Source organism: Aquila chrysaetos, chromosome 15, assembly GCF_900496995.4.
Source record: "Aquila chrysaetos chrysaetos chromosome 15, bAquChr1.4, whole genome shotgun sequence".
Lineage (NCBI taxonomy): Eukaryota > Metazoa > Chordata > Aves > Accipitriformes > Accipitridae > Aquila > Aquila chrysaetos.
In genome coordinates, this window is record NC_044018.1 from 29,702,210 (window position 1) to 29,723,442 (window position 21,233).

The 21,233-nt window shown below is 49.6% G+C and overlaps 1 protein-coding gene across 1 annotated transcript; it reads right to left on the reverse strand.

Moving 5' to 3' along the window:
• Positions 1-6,760: 6,760 nt before the first annotated feature.
• On the reverse strand, positions 6,761-8,229 carry HOXC4 (homeobox C4). Its single transcript, XM_030037531.1, has 2 exons — positions 7,686-8,229; positions 6,761-7,116 (listed from the first exon to the last, which is right to left on the reverse strand). The coding sequence occupies exons 1-2, from the start codon at positions 8,227-8,229 to the stop codon at positions 6,761-6,763; spliced, it is 900 nt and encodes a 299-aa protein (XP_029893391.1).
• Positions 8,230-21,233: the final 13,004 nt, after the last annotated feature.

Sequence of the window (21,233 nt, forward strand, 5' to 3'; positions counted from 1 at the left end):
AATAAAACAGGAATAAAAGTGCTGGGGGGGATATCATGGGGTTTTAAACGAGGATGAAGCAGCTTGGAGGTATTTAAAATTAACAGTAATAAATAAAAAGTTGTGGTTGTTAATCCTGTGCAGATACACGCGTGTACCTGGGTGCTGCACAGGGACACGCGTGGATGTCCCTGCTTTTATCCCTCCCCAGGCATCTCCGTCTGCAGCTCTCCGCCTTGTGTGCCTCTAATTGTCCCTATAAAAGCGGGGGATAATTAGAAATTATAATTATAAATGCATCTCGCCGGATCTCTCTGCCTGCCCATACTGGCTCAGCGGTCCCTATAAATAAATCCATATGCGCTGAGTATGTGCATGGCTGGGCATGGTTAAAGGCGCACCCGCAGAAACACACTTTTTAGTTAAAAGTACCCACTCGGGGAAGAAATAAATGTGTATTTGGAGAATTTGCCTCAACACCTCCGCCTCTCCCCGCAGTTTTTTTTTTGGGGGGGGCAGTTGGGAGCAGGGGGGTTTAATCTGCCAGTTTATTCATTTTAAAAATAAATAAATAATAATAATAATAACAATAGTAATAAAACCTCCTCGAATTCCCGAACCGCAAACCACTTTCAGCTTGTTTAAGTTTCTGATTGCATAATCAGGGAATTAATTGGGAATAAATGGAGAGCGGCTCCTAAGGAGAGGGCAGAGAAGGGATGGGGGGGTGAAGGTGGAGTCGCAGCAGAATCTTGGCGAGGGGAGAAGGATTTGAAGGGGGGGGGGGGGAATATGCCTTGGCCATAAATTACCTCTCGTTTCCCACCTTCCAGTATGCGCCTTTTCGGTGTTAAAAATCGGTATTTTATGGTCGCAGGGGGGATTTGCTAGGGAGCGCTTTTTATTGGAGGTGCCGCTCCTTCCCTTTCGGGATATTTTGCTGTTTCTCACCCAAATTGACGGGCTCTGCCAAGCAAAGGGCTGGTTTGCTCTTTTCTGCCCTTAATTCCCCCAGAATAAGACGGGGAGGGGGCAGCGAGAGTGTCGGGTGTGTGTCCCCCCCAGGGACGGGGCTGGCTTTGAGTGGCAGCTGTCAGAAAAGGCAGCCAAATCCGAAGCTGGACGGAAGGAATAAATGCAAAAAAATATAGTAAAACCAGATGAAGTTTGGAGAAGTCCTTTGCCCGAAACCTCCTGACATACCCGGCGGGAGAAATAACAGTTTATTCCCCAGCAGAATTATTTTTTTCCGGCTGCTCCTGAGCGGGGGGGACCCCATGCTCTTCCTCGGAGGAAGGGCAAGGGATCAAAAAGTGTCATCGGGGCAGCAAACTCCTCGGTAAGAAGGCAAAATCCAGAGAAAAATATAAAAAACCCCAACTTTTCTTTGGGGGATACAGCTAAATATCCCTTCGGAGGCAGGGAGCGGTCTCACCTCTCCCCTCTGCTGCATCCCAGTTTATCCATTACATGGCTCGGGAAATTATGCGATACATATGTTGGATTAGAGAGCAAGCAAAAATGTTAATTAAGACATGGGAGGAAAAGTTAATCATTTACAAAGCAGTATTTAATTCCCTACGCAGAAAGGGATGATTTATTTATTTACCTATTATTTATTTGGCTCACTCCAGTAGCCTGGAGCTTGTCCCATGCACGTCTGTTTTCCGGGGGGTGGGGAGGAAATCCCCCCAAAACACCACCAAGACGCCTTTTTTCCCCCGAAAAAAAAAAAAAAAAACCCAAGAAGAAGAAGAATCCGGTTGCACTGAAGCAAACACCCAAACAAGCAGGAAAAGGTGATATTTGAAAATTGCTAACAGCATCCCCACGGCGGCTGCTGACTGTTTGGAAGGGAAATCCGAGTCTTTCACTCAAAAAAAAAAAAAAAAAAAAAAAATCCCAAAATGTTTAGCTTGGTACCTTGCCCATCAAAATTAATCACAGCGACAGATTAGGAAGTACATAAAACTATATCTCTGGATAATGATATAGGAGAGCACAATAAATAAAAGTTGCACGTTGGAGGTGCTGTCAGGTCTGGGGCGAACCAGTAACTCACTCGTTTAACCCCGGGTGCGTGTTTTGGCTTTTAATTCCAATTAACGCCGGAGAGGAACATTTTCAACCTACGAGGGGTTGAAGGAAATTGCTGGAAGGACCCGTAATACCGTGTTAACTGCGAGCTAAACCCCGCTCAACAGGAGAGCCCTGGGGCAACAACAACAAAAAAAAAAAAAGGGGGGGGGGGAATAATGTATTTCCACTGCATAAAAAATAAAATAAAAAAGTTCTCATAAAACTGAGGCTGCTGAGGACCCTCCTCCGCCTGCAGTTATCTCCCCAAAGCATCTCTGGAGCTGTTATTTTCCTTTTTTTTTTTTTTTTTTTTTTCCCCTTTCTAACAGGCAATACAGGAAGCTAATTTTCTCAGCCTGCTGGTGTAAATTTAAGAGGGGTTACCATTCCTCGCAGGCTCTGGATACAAAGACTTCCTCACGCGCCTTTTTTTTTTTTTTATTGCCAGTTAAACCCTTCGTAAAACGACTTTGCAGCCCTCTTAAAACCCGAGTCCTTAGCGAAGCTAGTTAAAGAGAAGAGGGGGAAGGAAAAAAAAAAAAAAAACATAAAATAAAGACCGAGCTGCGAAAGGATCCGGTAAAAACTTATCAGGGAACTTCAAAACAAATTGGACTCGAAGAACATAAAAGGGGAAAAAAAAAGCCCTGGCCTCAGATGTTAATTTGAGCCTCCAGAAACACGTTGTTGCTGGGAGTTTTATAGCCCAATAATCAAAGTAAAGCGAATTATCCGAGCACTGAACAATGCAGCACCCGGGGGGGGGAGGTGGGGGGCACCTCCTGCAGCCACATCTATAGGTGCAGGGCCAGGTCTGGGACATATAGCCCAGGGATGAGCAAGCTCTGATGCCTCGGGGGGAGCATTTCTTCCCTAAAGCTCTCCAGCCATCCCTGTATCTATCCGTGTGGCTGGCTGTCGGTCTGTCCCGCAGCTCCTTTCCGCTGGAGAAACTCGGCGTTATTTTTGCATCGCTGCCCACAACCAAATCTCTGCCCCCCTCCTCCCGCATCACTGCTCCTCTGCTCCCATTTGCATCCTGATTTTCATCCCCACACCGCCCAAACTTTCAGGGGCTCCTTTTTGCTCTGCTTTGGGTTAATTATTTTAAAATTATTTTCATTTTTAATTTTTTAAAATTATTTTGATTTTTAAATTTTTTTTAAATTATTTTGATTTTTTTAGGGTTTTTATTTATTTATTTATTTTTCCCCCTGAAATGGGGGTTACTTACGTGGCTGGGAGCGCTCCTGGACCAGCCGGGAGGAAGAGCATCTCTGGAGGAAAAGAAGGGAGAGAAGTTTGGCCGCCACTTCACCCTTCTCTCCCCTTTTTCTCCCGGGTTATTTTGGCGAGGAGACAATGCCATAACACGCATCGCATCTGCCCCAGCTCCCCCCCCTTTCCCCATACACCCCATTACTATGGTAAAACCTACAAAGCCTCTAAACAGCGATGGTGCCTCTAAATCTATGTCCGCAGACACAGAAGGTACAACGTGGGGAGAGGCAGCGGGTCAGGAGGGCTCCGGGGTCAGCTTGCTCGCCTCCAATAGAGCTGCTGGGATAGAAAAGTTGGCCTTTCCATGAACCCGCTTTTTTGCCGTTTACCCGAACTTCAATAAAGTTTTCTTTCAGCCTCTCTACATGGAGGCGTCAAGAGGCTAAAAAGGGACCGTGGTTTGGGCTGTTTGCAGCAGGAACAGCCATTTTCCCCCTGGTTTTTTTCCTACCCCCCCCCCTTTTTCCCCATTATTCTCTTTATTTTCTTTTTTCCTCCTTTTTTTTTCTTTTTTCCTTCTCCCCCCCCCCCTTTTATTTCCCTTTCCCACCCACCCCCTCCTTTTTTTCCTTTTTCTCGCCCCCCTTCTCTTCCCCGGGTATTTATACTCTCCTTCCGTAGTAGCCCCAGTTGTGTCACGGCCAAGGCTGAGGGAGATGGTGGGTGAGGACCCTCCTGTGGGCAGCAGGCAGGAGCCCACCCCTGGTTGGTGTCCCTGTCACCCAAGGGACCTGCCACCCCCCCGGGTGTCATCCCCAGCACCCCCCTCCATGGGATACACCCAGCCTGGGATGGGGGGGGGGGGTTACAGCACCCCCCAGCAACCAAAAAATCCCAACCCACAACTCCAAACTCCAACACCCTCCTCAAAAAAAGAGGGAGAAATCCAACTTGGAGCGATGCTCCTTCCTCCCCACCCTCCTCCTCCTCCTCCTGGCTCCAGCCCAGCCTGCAGCAGTGCAGATGCCCACCTCTGTCCCCCACCCCCAAGGAGAATTGGGGTGCTGCCCTGCCTCAGCTTTGGGGCACTGGGGTGCTCTGAGGGAGCACCCACCTCCCAGCACCTGGGGCTGCACTTTCCTCACATATTTTCTGCTTTTTCCTGCATTAAACCTCATTTTTTTCCCCTCCCTGGTGCCTCTTTCCCCCCTATTCTTCCCCTCTCTGCTTTGATTTCTTGCCTATATAAGAGGATATTAAAAATATCCAAACCCTCACGGGATGGGCCGAGCCTTGGGTGTTCTTTACTCATCGTCTTTTCATGTTATTTCTTTATTTTTTTAGGGCTGGGCTTTATCTGACTTCCCCACCTCAGCTGTGCCGGCTGGGATCTTCCTGGGAAAAAGCCAAAATCCCAACTGGCTCCCAACACCTTTCCCTGCTCTGTGGAGGAAAAGCTTAAAGACGAGTAATGGTTACATGTCCTGTCGATATGTTTTATCTTTCCAGCCTCGTGCTTATATTAATATCCCTAAAGCAGGATGTGAAAGAGAAGAAAAAAAAAAAAAAGCTGATGAGCTTTACATATAAACTCCCCAGGATGAATGATAACCTTCTCCCTCTCCAGATCCGCATCCCCAGCTATCACAAAGGGGTTTGAGACCATGATTTGTTTAACGGCAGCTTAAATCGATGTTGGAGAGAGAAGGGGGGGAAAAAATAAATAAATAGACTAAAACCTAAATAAAGATGTTTGCAGAGCCTCCTCTCCAATAACTCTGGGTCCCAGGGCTTTGGGGGGGGCACTTGCAGCAGGCCTCCCTCTCCCAGCCCCCTGCCACTGGGATTTTTAAGCAGCAAACTTCCCAAAGCCAAGGCCTAAAAAAAAAAAAAAGGGGGGGGGGGTCAGCTCCAGCCCCCCCCACCACCATGCACCCCCTTCCCTGCCCTGCCAGGGAAGCACAGACACCCTGCACCGGGGGCGGGGGGGGGACCAATCCAGGTTTTTTCCTAAAATTCCCCCACTGCTGTCAATTTGCAGGCTGCCTCCAAAGGCCAGGAGCAATGAATTACAGTTATTAGCACTATTACTACCATTATTCTCATTATTGTTATTGTTATTATTATTATTTAACAGCCTTTTCATTGCCTGGCAAAATTCAATATGACCTCTTGGCTTGAACGAGTCAACACGAGCGCGCCACGACAGCAAGAGAAAATAATAACAATAATAATAATAATAATTAATACAAAAAAAAAAAAAAACCACAAAAACACCAGGAAAAGTTTAAAGCAGGGAGAGGAGCTAAAACCAGACAATCTTCTGCGGGATGGAAAGGAAATAAAGAGGCATGACTGGAAGCTAAGCCCAATCCACAGCACTTGTCTGAAAACCCGGATTTCTCTTTTTTCCCCCCATATTTACAGGTTGGGAGGGTCTGAGATTTAAAGTCACTGGCCACGTCGTGATGTCATAAAAATCTGGAGTTGAGAGTTATCTTTAGGTTTGCTTAAACTTAACTTAAGCAGTAACTGGTGCACATGGGATCCATTGCACATCGTCCCAGCATTTTATTATCCTGATTACTATTATTTTGGGGTGGGTTTGCGGGGAGATGTGGGAATAAAATAAGTCACCAGACATAAAAGTAAAACTAATTCACACTGACTGGTTTATTGAACACTGGGACTTTCACATACACACTAAAACTCTTTATTGCAAGTTTACAATGATCATGTAAAATCAGTCCAAAAACACAAATAACCACGACAAAAAACCCTAGCTACTGACTTTTTAAAACCTTCTTCTGCTGTTCTTTTTTAAATATGTCACTCTTTCTCTCTCTCACTCCCCTTTTTCTTCTCCATTTCTCAGCAAAGACTCGTCCACCCTTGTGTGCTGTTTCGTAGCTGCTTTTTGTTTGCCTTTTTTTTTCCTCTCTGAATCGTGATTTTTTAGCTTTTTTTCCACATTGCTACAAAAGAACTTCACAGCTCCTTCGCTCGTGGTGCATTTGTAATGCAGAGGGGAAAAAAATACCTACGTTCGCCTTTTTTGTTTGTTTGTTTGTTTGTTTTTTGCCGTCAATATTATCATCACTTCTTCATTAAATTCACCCAACAGAACATTTACCTCTTCCTCCCCCCACCCTGCCCTCCCTCCCCATCCCCCAGCTTTAAAAAATAAATAAAACCCTGAAATGGCGTAAAAAAAACCCTGCAGGTACAGACACCTGGCCTCATGCTATCTGACATGCATCTAAAGCCCGTGGTCTTGGGGGGGGGAGACCCATTGTTTTTTTTATACGCAGAGGAAAAAGAAAAAATAATAATAATTATTATTATTATTATAATAAAAAAAAAACTACGAGGGGAAGGGGAAGGGGGGGAAAAGAACCAAAATATATATATATATATATATATTAGATTCTATAAATAATCCAGAGTCATTTGTGTGCGGGTCTGGGGAGGGGGGGGGTGTTTATAACCTGGTGATATCCTCCGTGCGCGGGTCCTGCGCGGCGGCGGAGGGCAGCTCCTCGCCCGCGGCCGTGTTCGCCGGGGCGGCGGGGGCGGTGGAGGCGCTGGCAACCGCTGCCGTTGCTGCCCGTACTTTGGTGTTAGGCAGCCTGTGGTCTTTTTTCCATTTCATCCTCCTGTTCTGAAACCAGATTTTGATCTGTCGCTCGGAGAGGCAAAGGGAGTGGGCGATCTCGATGCGTCGCCGCCGGGTCAGGTACCTGTTATAGTGAAACTCCTTCTCCAGCTCCAAAACCTGCTGCCTGGTGTAGGCTGTCCTGGATCTCTTGGGTTCGCCTCCATTGTAATTGGGATTCACTGGAAAGGAGGGGAAGGAAAACAAAACAAACAAAACAAAACAAAAAAAAAAAAAAAAAAAGAAAGGAAAGGAGAAAAAAAAACAACAAAACAAAACAAAAAAGAACACAAAAAAAAAAAACACACAAGGAAAATCAGCGTGGATGGAGAGAGGGTCGGGAGAGGCGACTGGAGGAGCCGGGGGGGGGGGGGGGAAAGTAATAGGCTAAATAGGTAATAAAGAACTTTGGGCAGCTCAAGAGTTTCTATTCTAATAGGAAGGGGTTTCCCTGGCTCAAAAGACTGAATTATTTATGCACCCCTTACAAAGCTTTCGGAGTTTCACACATACATAACAGAACGAGCCACATGGCTAAGGCTGCCCACAGTAGCTCGGCTATAAAATTTATGGTGGGTGTAATTACCCATTCGGAGTCGTAAATCCAGTTCAATTGTGCTAACCCAAAGACTCTCATGGAAGGGAAGGAAATAAAAAAAAAAAGAGAGAGAGAGAGAGAGAGGCGAGAGGGAGCGAGCATGGTGTGAAAATAAGAGCGGAGAGACAGAAGAGGAAAATAAAAGTTGCATACCAGTACTGACGTGGATTTTTTTCATCCAGGGATAGACTATGGGCTGTTTGGAAGCTGTGCTGTTGGGATGGTCGGGGTTTGGCTGGTTGCAGGCTGGAGGGGCTGGGGAAGGAGTAGTGGAGGAGGTGGATAGAGCAGCCTGCTCGCAGAGCTGCTGTGCTTTCTCTGAGAGGTGTTGGCCTCCTGGAGTTTGCCCGTGTCCCCTTTGGAGCGCGGCCGGGTTGCCGGGAGCTTGGAGACCCCCGCAGCTGAAGGGGCGGTCGGGGAAGGAGGGTCGTGGCACTGGGTACAGCTCCTGATGGTGATGCTGGTAGCTGGACTCCCTTGTCCGGCTATAATATTCCGGACTGTGGTCTGGGATGTAATTATTTTGCGAATATTCCTCGCATGGAGGAAATTTCGGATCGATGTAGTTAGAGTCCATCAAATAAGAGCTCATGATCATTAATTTCTGGAGTGGAAAATAATTTTTCTCGCTTTGTCGTTTTTCTGCTCCATAAAGCCCTCCTACTAGCTGGCGACCCCGTAAAGTTACTTTCACCATGTGACATCCCCGGCCAATCACACCCGCCAGCCCAGTCCCCGGATAAGGAACCAAAAGCTTCTGCAAAATGTACCCAAATTGGGGGGGGGGGGCCGTGGGAGTGGGAGTGGGGGCGCGGGGAGAGCCGGGGAGATGCGCTTCGGGGCGAGGGGCTGGGTACCGGGCTCCATCGGCACCCCCTCGGCTGCTGGGGGGGGGGACACAAAATGGGGGGACCCCCCCCCTTGGGGAGGGGGGGGCAGTGGGTGAGGGGGAGTGTGGAAGAGTGAGTGTGCAAGGGGGAGGGGGAAATGGGGGGGTTGGGGGGCACTGGGTATCCCCCCCGCTAGCCGAGCTGGGAACAATGAGGGGCCCGCCCCCCACCCTTGGGGTGAGTGTGTGAATGTGAGTGTGCCCCCCAGCCCAGCTATACCCACCCTTCAGACCCCCCCAAACTCTACCCCCGGTAGCCCCCATCTCCATCCCCCCTCCCAAGACTGGGCAGGATGGGGACACCGCCGGGGGGGTTACCCCCCCAACATAACCCAGACCCCCCCCCGTCCCAGCGGGGAGAGGGTTAAACATCCCCCGGGGGGGGGGGCATTTACCTGGACGGTAGAGGCGGCTTTGCAGACCCCTTATTGCCCCTGCCTTAAATCACAGGCGGGGGGGGTTGCCCTCCCTTGCCTGCAACCAGCGGTACAGGCAGGACGAGGCTTGCCCCCCCCCCGCAGGCAGCGACCCCCCCTTTTTTGCTCCCCTAAACGCCCCCCCCCCCTTTGCTTAGCCCCAGCCTTTGGCAGCAGAGCGGGGTTGTTTGGGGTTGGGGGTTTTTGGGGGGGGGGGGCAGCACCCTGTTTTTTCCTCGGTCCTGGGTGCTGCAGGTAAGGCACCCACGGGGTTACACGTCCATGCGTGTGCAGCACCCACGCGTGTGTACCGCTCCCCGGCCACCCCAGGCCGCTTGGCCCTTGCTTTAAGCATTGACCTCCCCATGCTCAACCTCTGGTGGGTGGGTGGGTGTGTATATATATTTATATATATTTATATTATTTTGGGGGTAAAGCTGGAGGGATGCGTTAAAAATGGCTCCCACCTCCCCGGCGCAGGTCGGGGAGCTGCAAACGGATGTCAACATTTTGGGAGGGTTTTAGCTCCCTCAATTAAAGCTGCTTTTTTTTTTATCTCCATCTCGCCCTAAAGAGAGGGGCAGAGGAGGGAGGTGGGGTATTCCCTCCTTGTGCTTGATAACAATTATAGTTGAAAATCATAGCTTGCAGGGCATTGCCATATTTTACTTGATAACAATAAAAGTGACACATAAAGTTAACTGTTTATGTTTTATTTATTAGACTAAATGTGCCAGCGGTGTCGAAGGCTTTTGGCTGGTTGTTACAGCTTTTTATGGGGTTGTAAAACGCCATAAATCAGTCACTGCGAAATGGTCGGGGCTCTTTGTGCTCTTGGCTGAGAGTTGTGTTTGCGGTGGCTGCTGTTTCTTCTGGAGATGAAAAGTAATAATGGGATTTTATTTTGATTATTATCACCCCCCCACACACCCCAATCATCGCGGTGATTTTGCTTTTTACCTTTTTTTTTTAATTTTTTTTTATTATTATTATTATTAACAAGCCCTGGCAAACAGCAAACGCCGCTTTCGCACTTTGAATAAACTACCTTTAGCAAATGACATCAGCAGGGTTGGAGGATTTAATTAGGAGCGCTGCAATTAAAGGAAAGCAGAACTTTCCAAGGCTCTGGCATCGCCCATATATTCCCCTAGAGACGAATTTGTGACTGGGAGACGCTCACACAAATTCGAGTCTACAGGGTACATATAGGCGACGGGGAGGGTTGGGGGGGGCAAAGGGGGGGGCTGAGCCCCCCCCGGACACCGACTCCGCATGTATTTGGGCACCGGGACATGGAAGAAGTCCTTTTCTCTCTTTATTTGGCTTTTTTTTTTTGGGGGGGGGGGGGGTTATTGGCAGCTGATTTGCAGGGCTTCGCTAATTGCTGGCCCCGTGCACCGGCAGAGCCTGCTTCTTCCTAAAGTTGTAAGTCCCGGAATTACATATAGAAACGCCTATATATATATATATATATATATATATGTATACCTATGTAAGGTAAAATCCTTGCTCTTCCCAGAAAGGTTTCGGGGATAGGGAGAGAAGGGGGGATGGGGGGGAAGCTGCGAGGTTGGGGGAAAAAGACATGAATAGAAATGTATTCCGGAACCCAAAACATTGATTTAAATATATCCAATAAATTCCTTTTCTCCAGCAATACTTCATTCTGCCCAAACACCTCAGACTCATGCAGGGCTTTGACATTTATAGTTCAGACTGATGCAACAACTTTATTCCAAGGCTGAGGGAATATTGAATAAAGATGGAGAGTTAATAAAGTAATTTTTACCTACGCACATCCTTCCCCCCCCCCCCCCCCCCCGAATATATGGGTTTCAATAAGCACCAGCAGAATAAATAAATATCCACAGGTAGTTCTTTTAAGGCTATGCTGGATATTTTTTTTTTTAAAGGAAAATAAAGCACGAAACAAAACGGCAGCAATCAAAGCATTAAAAAATTCAAGGCGTGAAGGTCACAAACTAGGCGGCTCTGGACTCTCTCGCTTTCTCAGGGGGGAAACGCAACTTTATTTGCACCGTCTGCGTCCCCCCACCCCCCGATTCCCACCCAAATATATCTGGGTTTGACCACTCGCTTCTCCATCCTCTCTTCCCCATCTCCCTTCATCCCTTCGGTGCGTTTGGGGGGGCTGCCCTCGGATTTCTTACAAGTGCATCAGAAAAGAAAAAAAAAAAAAAGAAATTCCCCGGATTTCTTAAAAATGGCCAAAAAAAATCCTATTTTCCCCTTTTTATTGCTTGTGGATTGATGTTTTCGCCCTTCCTTTTGCTTTTTAACCGGAGTTTAGAGCTGTGCCTCTTGCTGAAGTGTTTGGATTTTTTATTTATTTAACACTCCCCCCCTTTTTTTTTTTCTCTGTAAAATAAGTCTGCAGGGACGTGTGAAGAATAGTTGTACAAGAATCTGGCTCTTTTGTCTATAAAGCAGCCCTCCCACCGCTCTCCATCCCTCGTCCCCCCACCAGCACAACCGTGTCGAGAAACACTTTGGGAGGGACAAAACCCAGAGAAACGCAGCACCTCGGCAGAGAAAAGGGGAAAAAAAAAAAAAAAGGAAAAAAAAAATTGAAAAATCTCATTTTGGGCTTTATTTCTTTTTCCTACCTAGGATGAGGGCTGCGAAATATAGATCTGGTTACCATCGCGGGGACATTTTTAAGTACAAAGCGCCTTTTTGACAGTACTGAAGAAAAATAAGTATGCATTGTCTCTCCGGATTCATTGTGTTGGCTATTACCATACTGACCGTTTGGTAACCTGTACCTCAGCCCATTAGCAATCTGTGCTTTCCAGAAAAAAATGAAGTACCTATCTACTGGGGGTTTGTTATCCCGTGTTTAATAATAATAGGAAAAGCGGGGTAAAAGCTCGCGGTGGATGAACTCTGCCTCCTTGAGATGCGGGAGGTGGGAATCAATTTTGGAGTGGAGTTTTATTCCGAGCTTGTTTTAAGGTGATTATTGCACAATTAGTGGTAGGAGAACTAAAAACCTCTGTGTATATATATTTTTTTAATTATTTTTTTTTAATAGTTGGATTCCCTCTGCCATAGGCAATGACACGTAATTAATTAAATTTTATTTTTTTCTTACCAACTCGAAAGCAGTGAGTGCAGAGAAGATCTTTTCTTTTTGTCCCTTCCTAATGCAAATAGACAAGGTCTAATTTATGCAAAGAAATATGCAAATGTTTAATTGATTTTTTTCTTAAATCTGTTGTCAGTAAAAGTAATGAATCGGCCTAAAACGATTTTAATAAGCAAAGCCTGTCACCCAAAGTCCTAGCCTTCACATTTTTCTTTTGAGCCTCTTTCGTCTCAAAGAAACTAATAATGTAAATATTTATCCCTTCATTTTAACGTATTAAAGATGAATCCCTCTTGTTTGCGAACGAACTGAAAAAATAAAATAAAATATGCAAACCACTTTCTCCATCTCTCCCTCCCCCCCCTTCTCACCCCACCCAGGAATTCAATTTTCTTCAAATCTCGTTGAAAGTGGCTTTTTAAAAAGTGGGCGCATTTTAATATTGGTTAGACAGCGTGACCTGAATTTCACCTCAACTGTTTGACTTGATCCAATAGGTCACTGCCAAGGAGTTATTGATGGGGGAACTCCATTGAAATTTCTCTCCTCACAAATGGCCTTTAGATCTTCTAGCGAGTTCAATAACTAGTTATAATGTAGAAGGGGAAAAATGAAGCCCAGAGGCAAACTAATTTGATGTTTCATTTTTATGCTGGAGAAATTGTTGGTTTTTGTTCCTCTCACCTCCTGCTCGGCCCCTCTCTGCCTCTCCAAAAAGGAGGGGGGGTGGAAAAAATAAAAATACTCTGGTTTGAGCGAAGCCCCCTCTGAGCCGAGGTTTGGCTGTGCTAGAAATATCTGCTATTTTATTTATAATTTAATTGGCATTGGCGCTTCAGCCCGGGAACTCCTCGGGACTCGGTGGAGCAGGGAGCCCAGCAAGACTGAAACTTGCTGCTTGGTAGGAAACACACTTTTTTTTTCTTTTTTAAAAATTTTTTCCTGTTTTTTTTCTTTTTTCCCCCCTTTTTTCTGATTTTCTTTTTTCCTTTCTCTTTTCTTATTCTTTTTTCTTTTCCTCCCCCCCCCCTTTTTTTTTTGGAAAGGTTTTGTTTAAAATAAATCAAAAGCACCAACAACCAAGTTGCACCTCTCCCCTCTCCAACTTCTCCTGGGGTTGAGCAGGACCAGGCAGCCCCAGCTTTCTGCTGCAGCTCTGCTCCCCAGCAAATCGACCCCCTGGAAGAGCCGCTCGGAATTGGAGCGGAGCAATAACCCTCACCCTCATTTTATTCCCCGGGTTTTTATTTGTGTGCTGGGTCACCCTAGTTCATGTGACCACATCTGGGCTCTTCTCTGGTTTGGTGGCCTTGGGGAGGGTTTTCTCCCTTTTGCTTCCTTCAGATCCGTTTTGTTTCAGGCTTAAAATATTTATTTGAATTGGGGGAGGGTTTGTTGCGGGGGGGGTGTGTCCGAGAGGCAGAGGAGGACTCAGCTGGAGGATGCTTTTAAGTGATATATATACAGGAGCTAAGATTTCTCCTTGACTTTTCGTAGACAAAGACGACTTATACTGACCCACCGGATAATTGCTGAACCCTGGGTTAAGTTGAAAAGAAAACATTGGGCTTGTATTGGGGAAAGGGCGTGTTTTGGGCGGGAGGGGGGGGGGGGGAGTGAAAGTTGCAGGAGAAAGTGTCCAGGGGCTGCAGCGAGCCCATTAGCAGATCTATAGCTGTTATTGTATGGGATGGAAACATATACAAACTTGAGGCTGATCCCTCTTGTTGGAGAGAGCTTCTGCTTGAGTGGTACTTATTGCTCTCACCCCGTGGAAATCTTCCTCCGGGATGACAATATTAATAATTAACATTATTCCCACCCACCCCCCCAGCCTCCTCCCCCAGACCCCCTCGGGTTGCAAATCCACTTCTAGGCTTCATAATCCCAAAACCTTCTTGATGGCTTGGGCCGGGGAGAAGGAGGTGGAAAAAGTTTCTGTGTAGGGACAGAGGATAAAAATTAGGGCGTTTCTTTTTCCCTCATAAAGTTAATCCAGCCCCAGCTGGGGGGGTTACACCAGGGAATTTTGGGAGGGGGGAGCCCTGACCCGCTGCTCCTGCAGAGGAAACGTGGCCGAGATGGCTCAGCCTTCACTTGCAGGGATGCAGACCCCCTGGCCTGGCATCAAAATGGGGTGGGAGGGGATAAAATAAGCGAAAACTCCCTCTTTTCGGTGCATTTTTAGTCCTCCCAAGCGAAGACGAAGCCCAGTTTTTACCAGGTTGCGCTCATCCCTTTTTAAAACCCTTTGCAATTAAAAATCAATCGCGGGGGGTGCTGCCTCCGGGGACGCGACCCAGCACTTTTTAAGCAAAAAGCAGCCAAAAAACCATACAGAAAATCCTCTTTTTTTTTTTTTTCCCCACCCCGGTGTTCAAATGGCCGCGTTGCTCTGAGCCAACCCCTCCCTGAGACACCCAGCCCCCGTCCATGCACCTCGGAGGCTGGTGAAAGCTCGGATCAATACCCCGCTGTTATTAAAATCCTTGGGTATCCCTTCCTCTGGATGCAGGTCAATGAAAAGTGGGGTGAGGAGGGATGGAGAGGTGGACGACAGGCGTGGGGAGTGACACGGGTGGGAGTTGTGGGGGGGGGATCCTGCTCCGGTGGGGCCAGGCAGCACCACATGGAGGGCAGAACCGCAGCCAGCTGCAGATGTGGAAGCGATGGGATGAAGGGGAGGATGATTTAAAGTCCCGGTTTTATCGCCTTTCGGGCCGTGTTTTCAACTCTCTCGGTGTGTAAACACGCTCTTTAAACCCGACGCGACCCAGATGCGCGCAGCTCCGCGCCCGTGTGCGCACCCCCAGCCCTGACAGCTCGCAGCGGGGCAGGGAATCTGGGCTTTTCCCAGGGGTAATTCTGCTCCCCCGGGGGGGGGGAGAGGGACCGGGAGGGATGTCCCCTCCGCACCCGCAACCTGGAGCTTGGCGAACCGCTTCGCCGAGCCATCACATGTATTTAAATCTTAATAATAATTGCAATAATAATAATAACGCCCCGGGAAGGCGGCGCGGACACCCGGGAGCCCGCGGGACCCTTGTTAGGGTGGGAAACAAGGGATTTAACGCTAGGAAAGGCGCTCCCCACTCCCTTTAATGTTTATTTATTTTTTTTCACTAGGGTACTTTCAGTTTAATCTTTCGCAGTGCAATAAACTATTATCTTAGTTAATCCCCAAGGCGAATCCATCAAAACCTTTTAATAAAACGTTTCGTGGCTTCCGCGGGGGCCTCCAGCAACAGGGGCTGAGGAAGGGCGAGCCCTGGGGTTGGGGTGGGTTTTTTGGGGGGGGTGTCTCCCTAAAATTTTCTGGTAGTAAAATAGGGGGAGAGGGTCCCCCCCCCTCGGCGGTGCCATTAGGATTCCAGAGGCATGGGGAGCTGCGGGAGCCATCACTCACGGCCCCGGGAGCAAAGGGAGCCGGGCTGGAACAAGAGGAGCCGCGGGGATGATATAGAGAAGCAGGCCGCCAGCATCAATCCCGACCTGATAAGAAATCGGCTGCTTCCCCGGAAAAAAAAAAAAAAAAAAAAAAAAAGGAAAAAATAATCACAGCCCGCTCGCCTGGGCCATTGAGGTTTGGGGGGAAAAATCGCCTTTTCCCAACGCTAAAGGTGCCCCCGGTCCTTTAGCTTTTGCTGGGAAAACTGGGAAAGGTGAGCTGATTTGGGGGGAGAATAAAAGGGAAAAGAAGGGTAAAGCAGCCCTTCGCCCAGAGGACACGGTGAGGGTCGCTGCAAGGACCAGCCGACGAGGGGTTGTGCAAACCGCAGCTCCCCAAAATCTTCTTTTAAGCCCCAGATCTGGCTTGAAACATCGCGTTTGGGGCTTAAGTGAAGAATCAGGCGTTCGTGCAGCACGCTGAAAGCCTCCCATAAAATATAGGTTTGTTCATACTCCACTTCTCCCCTTACACATGACCCAGCCGCTCCAGCCCCAGCCTATTTTTTAAAGCTTTCTATTTCACCACAATATCATAGAGAATTAATTTCGACAAGAGACAGGTACCGAAGAGGAGCAGACACAGATGTAAAGTGTCAGCTTGAGTCTGCAGGTAAATATTTCCCCCTTTTCCAACATGTAAAAGGGTTTTATTCTGCCTCGGAAAGGAGAGAAAGAAAAATAGCAAGAAAGAGGGATTTTTGTTTGCGCAGGACACGTGTGGGCACCCATAAGCCCACGCACCCAAGTGGCCTTTCTTCCCCCTCCAAAAAATCCCACCCATGTGCTCCAGAGGGAGAAGAACCCCCCCAAGGGGGAAAGGGAGAGGGGGGATGCTCAGCACCCCTTCCCAGCAGAGAAACCCCTCAATGCTCCCCCCAAAATCTCTCTCAGCACCCGGGGGTTAGGGTTGTGTGTGTGTGCACACACAGGGGTCCCTCTTTTTTGCGGGGGGATTTGCTTAGATCCCAGATTTGGGGGATATTTTAGCGAAGTGGACTGTTGTGCTGGATGCTGGATCCCAGCGAAGGGTGCGGAGGAGAGGAGCGGGGGGGAAGTGGCACCGGGGGGACACACACGAGCTACCTCGTTATTAATTACAGAAACTCATCAAGCTCAGCCTGTAAACCCCCTAATGTGGGCTCTACCAGAGGGATGGTCCTCCCTCCCCACGAAGGAGAGGAGGGTTTGAGGTTTGCAGAATCTGTGTCCCCCCCAAAACTGTGCCCCGCCCAGAGCTGTGTCCCCCCCAGAGCTGTGTTCCCCCCCAAGGTCCATACCGAGGACGAATCTGCTGGAGGGTCAAGGCGGGGGGTGTCTGTGTGTGCCTTACAAATAAACACAGAAATGAGTGAAGGGGGAGAAATAGGGGTGGAAAAATCCCCCAGGTGCTGGGTTTTGCCAAGGGGCTGCTTGGGCTTTCGCGGGGGGGGGTGCTTTCAGCGAGGTGCCTTCGGTTTTGGGGTGGAAAAGTGGGAGAAGAGAAAAAGAAAGACAAAATGTAGAGAGAGAGAAATATGGAAAGAAAAAAGAGATGGAGAGAAAGGGAGAGTGAAGGAAAGAAAGGAGAAAAAAGGAAGGAAGGAAAGGAAGGAAAGGAAGGAGGGAAGGAAAGGAAGGAAAGGAAGGAAAGAAAGGAAGGAAGGAAAGGAAGGAAAGGAAGGAGGGAAGGAAAGGAAGGAAAGGAAGGAAAGAAAGGAAGGAAGGAAAGGAAGGAAAGGAAGGAAGAAGAAAAGAGGAAGGAAGGAGGAAAGAAGGAGGAAGAAAAGAGGAAGACCCCGGTGCGGTTTGCCGGGCTGGGGGGGGGGGCTGTCGGGTCGGGGGTGTCCCAGCAGACACCTACCACTGGGCTTCCCCCCCCCGCACCACCGAGCCCTCCTGCCCCCGGCCATCCCAGCCTGGGAGCCGGGGCCGGAGCTGAGCCACCGCAGCGGCGGGTCTGGGGGGGGCACGGAGGGAGGGGGGGAGCTGGTGTCTGAAAACAAAATTAAAAAAAAAAAAAATCAAAATCAGTATTGCATACTGCTGACTCCCTCCAAGTTACATTTATTTATTTTTCCTAAACCTACAGGAAAGAATGTTTCATTATTTTTTTTAAAGCAGGGTGAGCAGCAGCTCCTCTTACCCAAACTCCAGCAAACTCTAAAATCCTGCCCTGGACGCGAATAAATACCAGAGGTCAACAGTAGCCGCTCTCCCTTCCCTGGTGATTATTTTACTGCTGAGAGGGAATCAGAGGAATCTGCTAAGTGCCAAGAAAACATTTAAATATATCTGTGTGTGTTTACATAAGTGTGCGCGTCTGTGTGCACACATGGGCGCAGCCCGAGCTCCGCAGCCCCCCCGCACCTATATATATCCATACTGATACATGCACAGAATACCGGTGCCTATGGCTGCGTGTAATATAAATATGCACATAGACACAGCTCAAGCAGGAAGAAAAGGACGAATAAATTGTATATAAGCGGAAATAAAGGTGGGGTTTATTTCATGTCTGGGTAAACCATGGTGCTTTGACCCTTTTTCCCGTAAGGAGGAGAAAAGAGTTGGGATAAAGAGATGCAAGGGATGTGTCCAGCGCGAAGGTAACTGGTGTGTTTATTTTCTTTCGTCCCTTCCTTCCTAAAAGCAGGGAAAGTGGATGGGGAGGATGGATATTCCCAGTCCCTGCTGGGAAAAGGGCTCACGTCTGCCAGGCAAGAGAAAAATCGCAAATAAACACCCCCCCCCCCCCAAAAAAAAAAAAAGGAGGAGGAAAAAATATAAATCGATAACTCGGGATTCAACTCTTGACCGGGAAAACCCAGATCAAAACATCATTTGATAGAAACGCGCTTTGAGGAGTGGATAATAAATCAATAAAATCAATCCATCAATAGGATCTGCAGGGACAGGCGGGCTCCGCAGCCTGGCTGCTGGGGAACGGGCAGGGGGAAAATGGAAGATGATGTTTGGAAACTCTCTTTCCCACCTCGGGGTTGGGGCGGGGGGGGAAAGCCCCAGACGATGGGATGGAAACATCGGGCTGCACCTATTTCAGCCGGATTTCCTCCGTCCTCTCATCCACCCTCCAATACCCCCTTTTTTTTCCCAGCACCGAGCTGGATGCGAGGAAATTATATATCCCAGAGTCATTCTCCGGACTTTATATTTTTCTTTCTCCTGTCCAATTATGCAGAAAATTATTTTGCTTGTTACTAAAAAGGGGGATTTCTTATGAACACTGTATTTTTTTAATCCCGTAATTCACACCACAGACGACTGGAAGCTCTCCAGGTCGCATACGCAAACGCGAGCAGCATCTAAACTCAAATTAAATGATATTTAAGCGAAAACCCAAAATATCCGGAAGAAATGCCTCCAACCCGGCATTTATTTTTAATGACCCCCCCCATCCATCACCGAGAGGAAGAGGTGGGAAATGAGAGGTCGCAGGGGAAAGAAAGCCGAGTTTCACGTCGGACACAAAAAACTTTCTTCTTCCTCCCCAAATCCGGGAAACCCCCGTGTTTCTGCCCCAGCCAGCCTCGACACGCGTGGGAGAGCATCCCCTTTTACCCCCGAAAAGCTCTGGTGGCCCCTGGTGAAGCTGGGAGCACCACTCCCCCCAAATTCCCCTTTTCCCTTTGGATGCCTCCAGGTTTTGAGCGACTTCGTGTTACCCCAGAACCACATTTTTTAAACGAGCATCGCAAGGACTTTCCGTGGGTTGGGGGATGATGGGGGGGGGGATCAGGGGGTTCCAGGGTCCCCCCAACCCCTGCGTGTTCCCAGGTCCCCTGGGTCCGGGCTTGGAGCTGCCCGATATTTTCTGGCACCGTTTTTTTTTTCAAGCACCTTTCCCCACTCTTAATGACCGCTAAATAAAGGGAATAACTCTAATTTTCAGCATTTTTTCCTCTTCCAAGCCCGCAGCACCCAGCCAGACCAGGGCAGGACCTGCACCATCCCGGAGGGTGGGGAGAAAAACATGCTGAGACCCCAGGGACCCCCCGGGATAGCCCTGACCTGGGGACAGTGGCCTTGTCCCACACCCGTGGGGACATCTCGCTGCTCGGGGGGGGGGGGGGGGGGGGTGTGTGTAAAGAAAATAGTGATCATTTCTGATGCTATTTTTTATATATCCTCGGAGGTGGCATGCTCAGGGCACGCCCACCCCACCGATAGAGCCCTATAGAGCCCTATAGATCCTCATTGCTGCATAGGGCTCAGGTAGGCGGATCTGCCCGGGGGGGGGGGGGGGGGGGGATTCACCTTCCGAGTGGGATTGGGGGGAAAATTAATCTCAATCGTCACGATGGAGACTTAAACCCGGCCTCCCAAAATATGCCTCTGCATTGGTTTGTGCAGTCCCCGGCCCTGGTGCCAAAAGGGGAGTGCAAAAGGGGGGCAGCGAGGGCTGGGGGGGCTCACAAGGCCTCTACAGAAGAGCAGCCCCCCCCAAATTGCTGAAACCCACCCTCTGACCTCACCAAGAGCCTCTGGGACAGCGAACTGCTCCCCCCAGGAGGGCTCAGGCCCCGCAGGACACCCCCAAATGAGGGTCCCTGAGTAAGGGACATGGAGAAGGGGCTTAAAATCCACCCCCCCCCGGGTGCCCTCAAAGCACCACAGGTCCCAGGGCGCTGCCGCAGACCCTCCTGCTGGGTTGCTCCCTGCTTTTTGGGGGGCGCTTGAGCCCCCCCAGGGCTCTGGAGAGGAAAATTTTGGGGGGTCCCCAGGTGTTTGGTCATGTCCCTGCCTCCTACTCCATCCTTTCCCCAAAGGTTGTGCCTGCGGAGTGGGGTGCACCCCAGCTGCCCCCCTCTTCCCTGAGCACCCCTGGGTGGGGGGCCAGTCCTGTACCCCCCTCTGGGTGGGGAGCAGTGGTCCCTGGAGTGGTAAGGGGGGTCCCCATCCCTGCTGGGAAAGGCTTAGCACCCACAGACCCTCCACAGCACCCACAGACCCCCCCCGCCCAGCACCCACGAGGGAGGTTACGCACATGGTGTATGGGTGTCTGCGTGTGCGCGAGGCCTTGTGTGTGCGCGTGCACTCGTGACGGGGTGTGCGCACGCCCTTGTGAGCACGTGTGCATGTGTGCACACACGTATGACCGTGCATTTGCCTGCCTGCGTATATGCCAGCATAGGTGTGCATGTGTGTGTGCATTTGCACGCTTGCACGTATGTCCGTGTGTGTTCGCGCCTATGCGCGTGCATTTGCATGCCTGCCCGTGCACACACACGTGTCCATGCGTTCTCATTTGCCCGTGTGCATGCATGCGTGGGTGTGCTTGTGCGTGGGCATGCGTGGGTGTGCATGGGCATGCGTGGGTGCTCCCGGGTGGAAACCCCTCCAGACAACTCGTGTCACGGTGGGAACCTGCGGCCTCTGCTCCCTGAGCTGCGCCCCGCTCCAAAATACAACACATGTGCCCCCCCCCCCAAGGATGCATCCCCCCGGAATGCGAGACCTGGGGTAACACCAGAATGGGGCCTTGTGGCGGGGGGGGGGGGACGACGACACAAAGCTGAGCATCTGCCCCCCCCCCCCCCGGAGAACAATAGGGACCTGGCTATTGTCTAGGAGGGGGTGGGGAGGGGGTGCCACCTTGTTTTCCATGGGAGCCCCTCCTCGCGGGGGGCACCCCGAGGTGGGAGCCAGGGAGGGAGGTCACCACCCCCCCCCACCCTGGTTCCCAGCAGATTGCACCCCTCCTATTGCCCCCCTTGACCCGGGCTGCTTGGGGAAGTTTGACCCCAAAGGCCCCCCCGGGCTGGGGGGTGTCCCGGCCCCTCAAGTTTCCCCCCAGCCCCAGCTGCCACACAGACCCGGGACCTGACCCTGCCCCA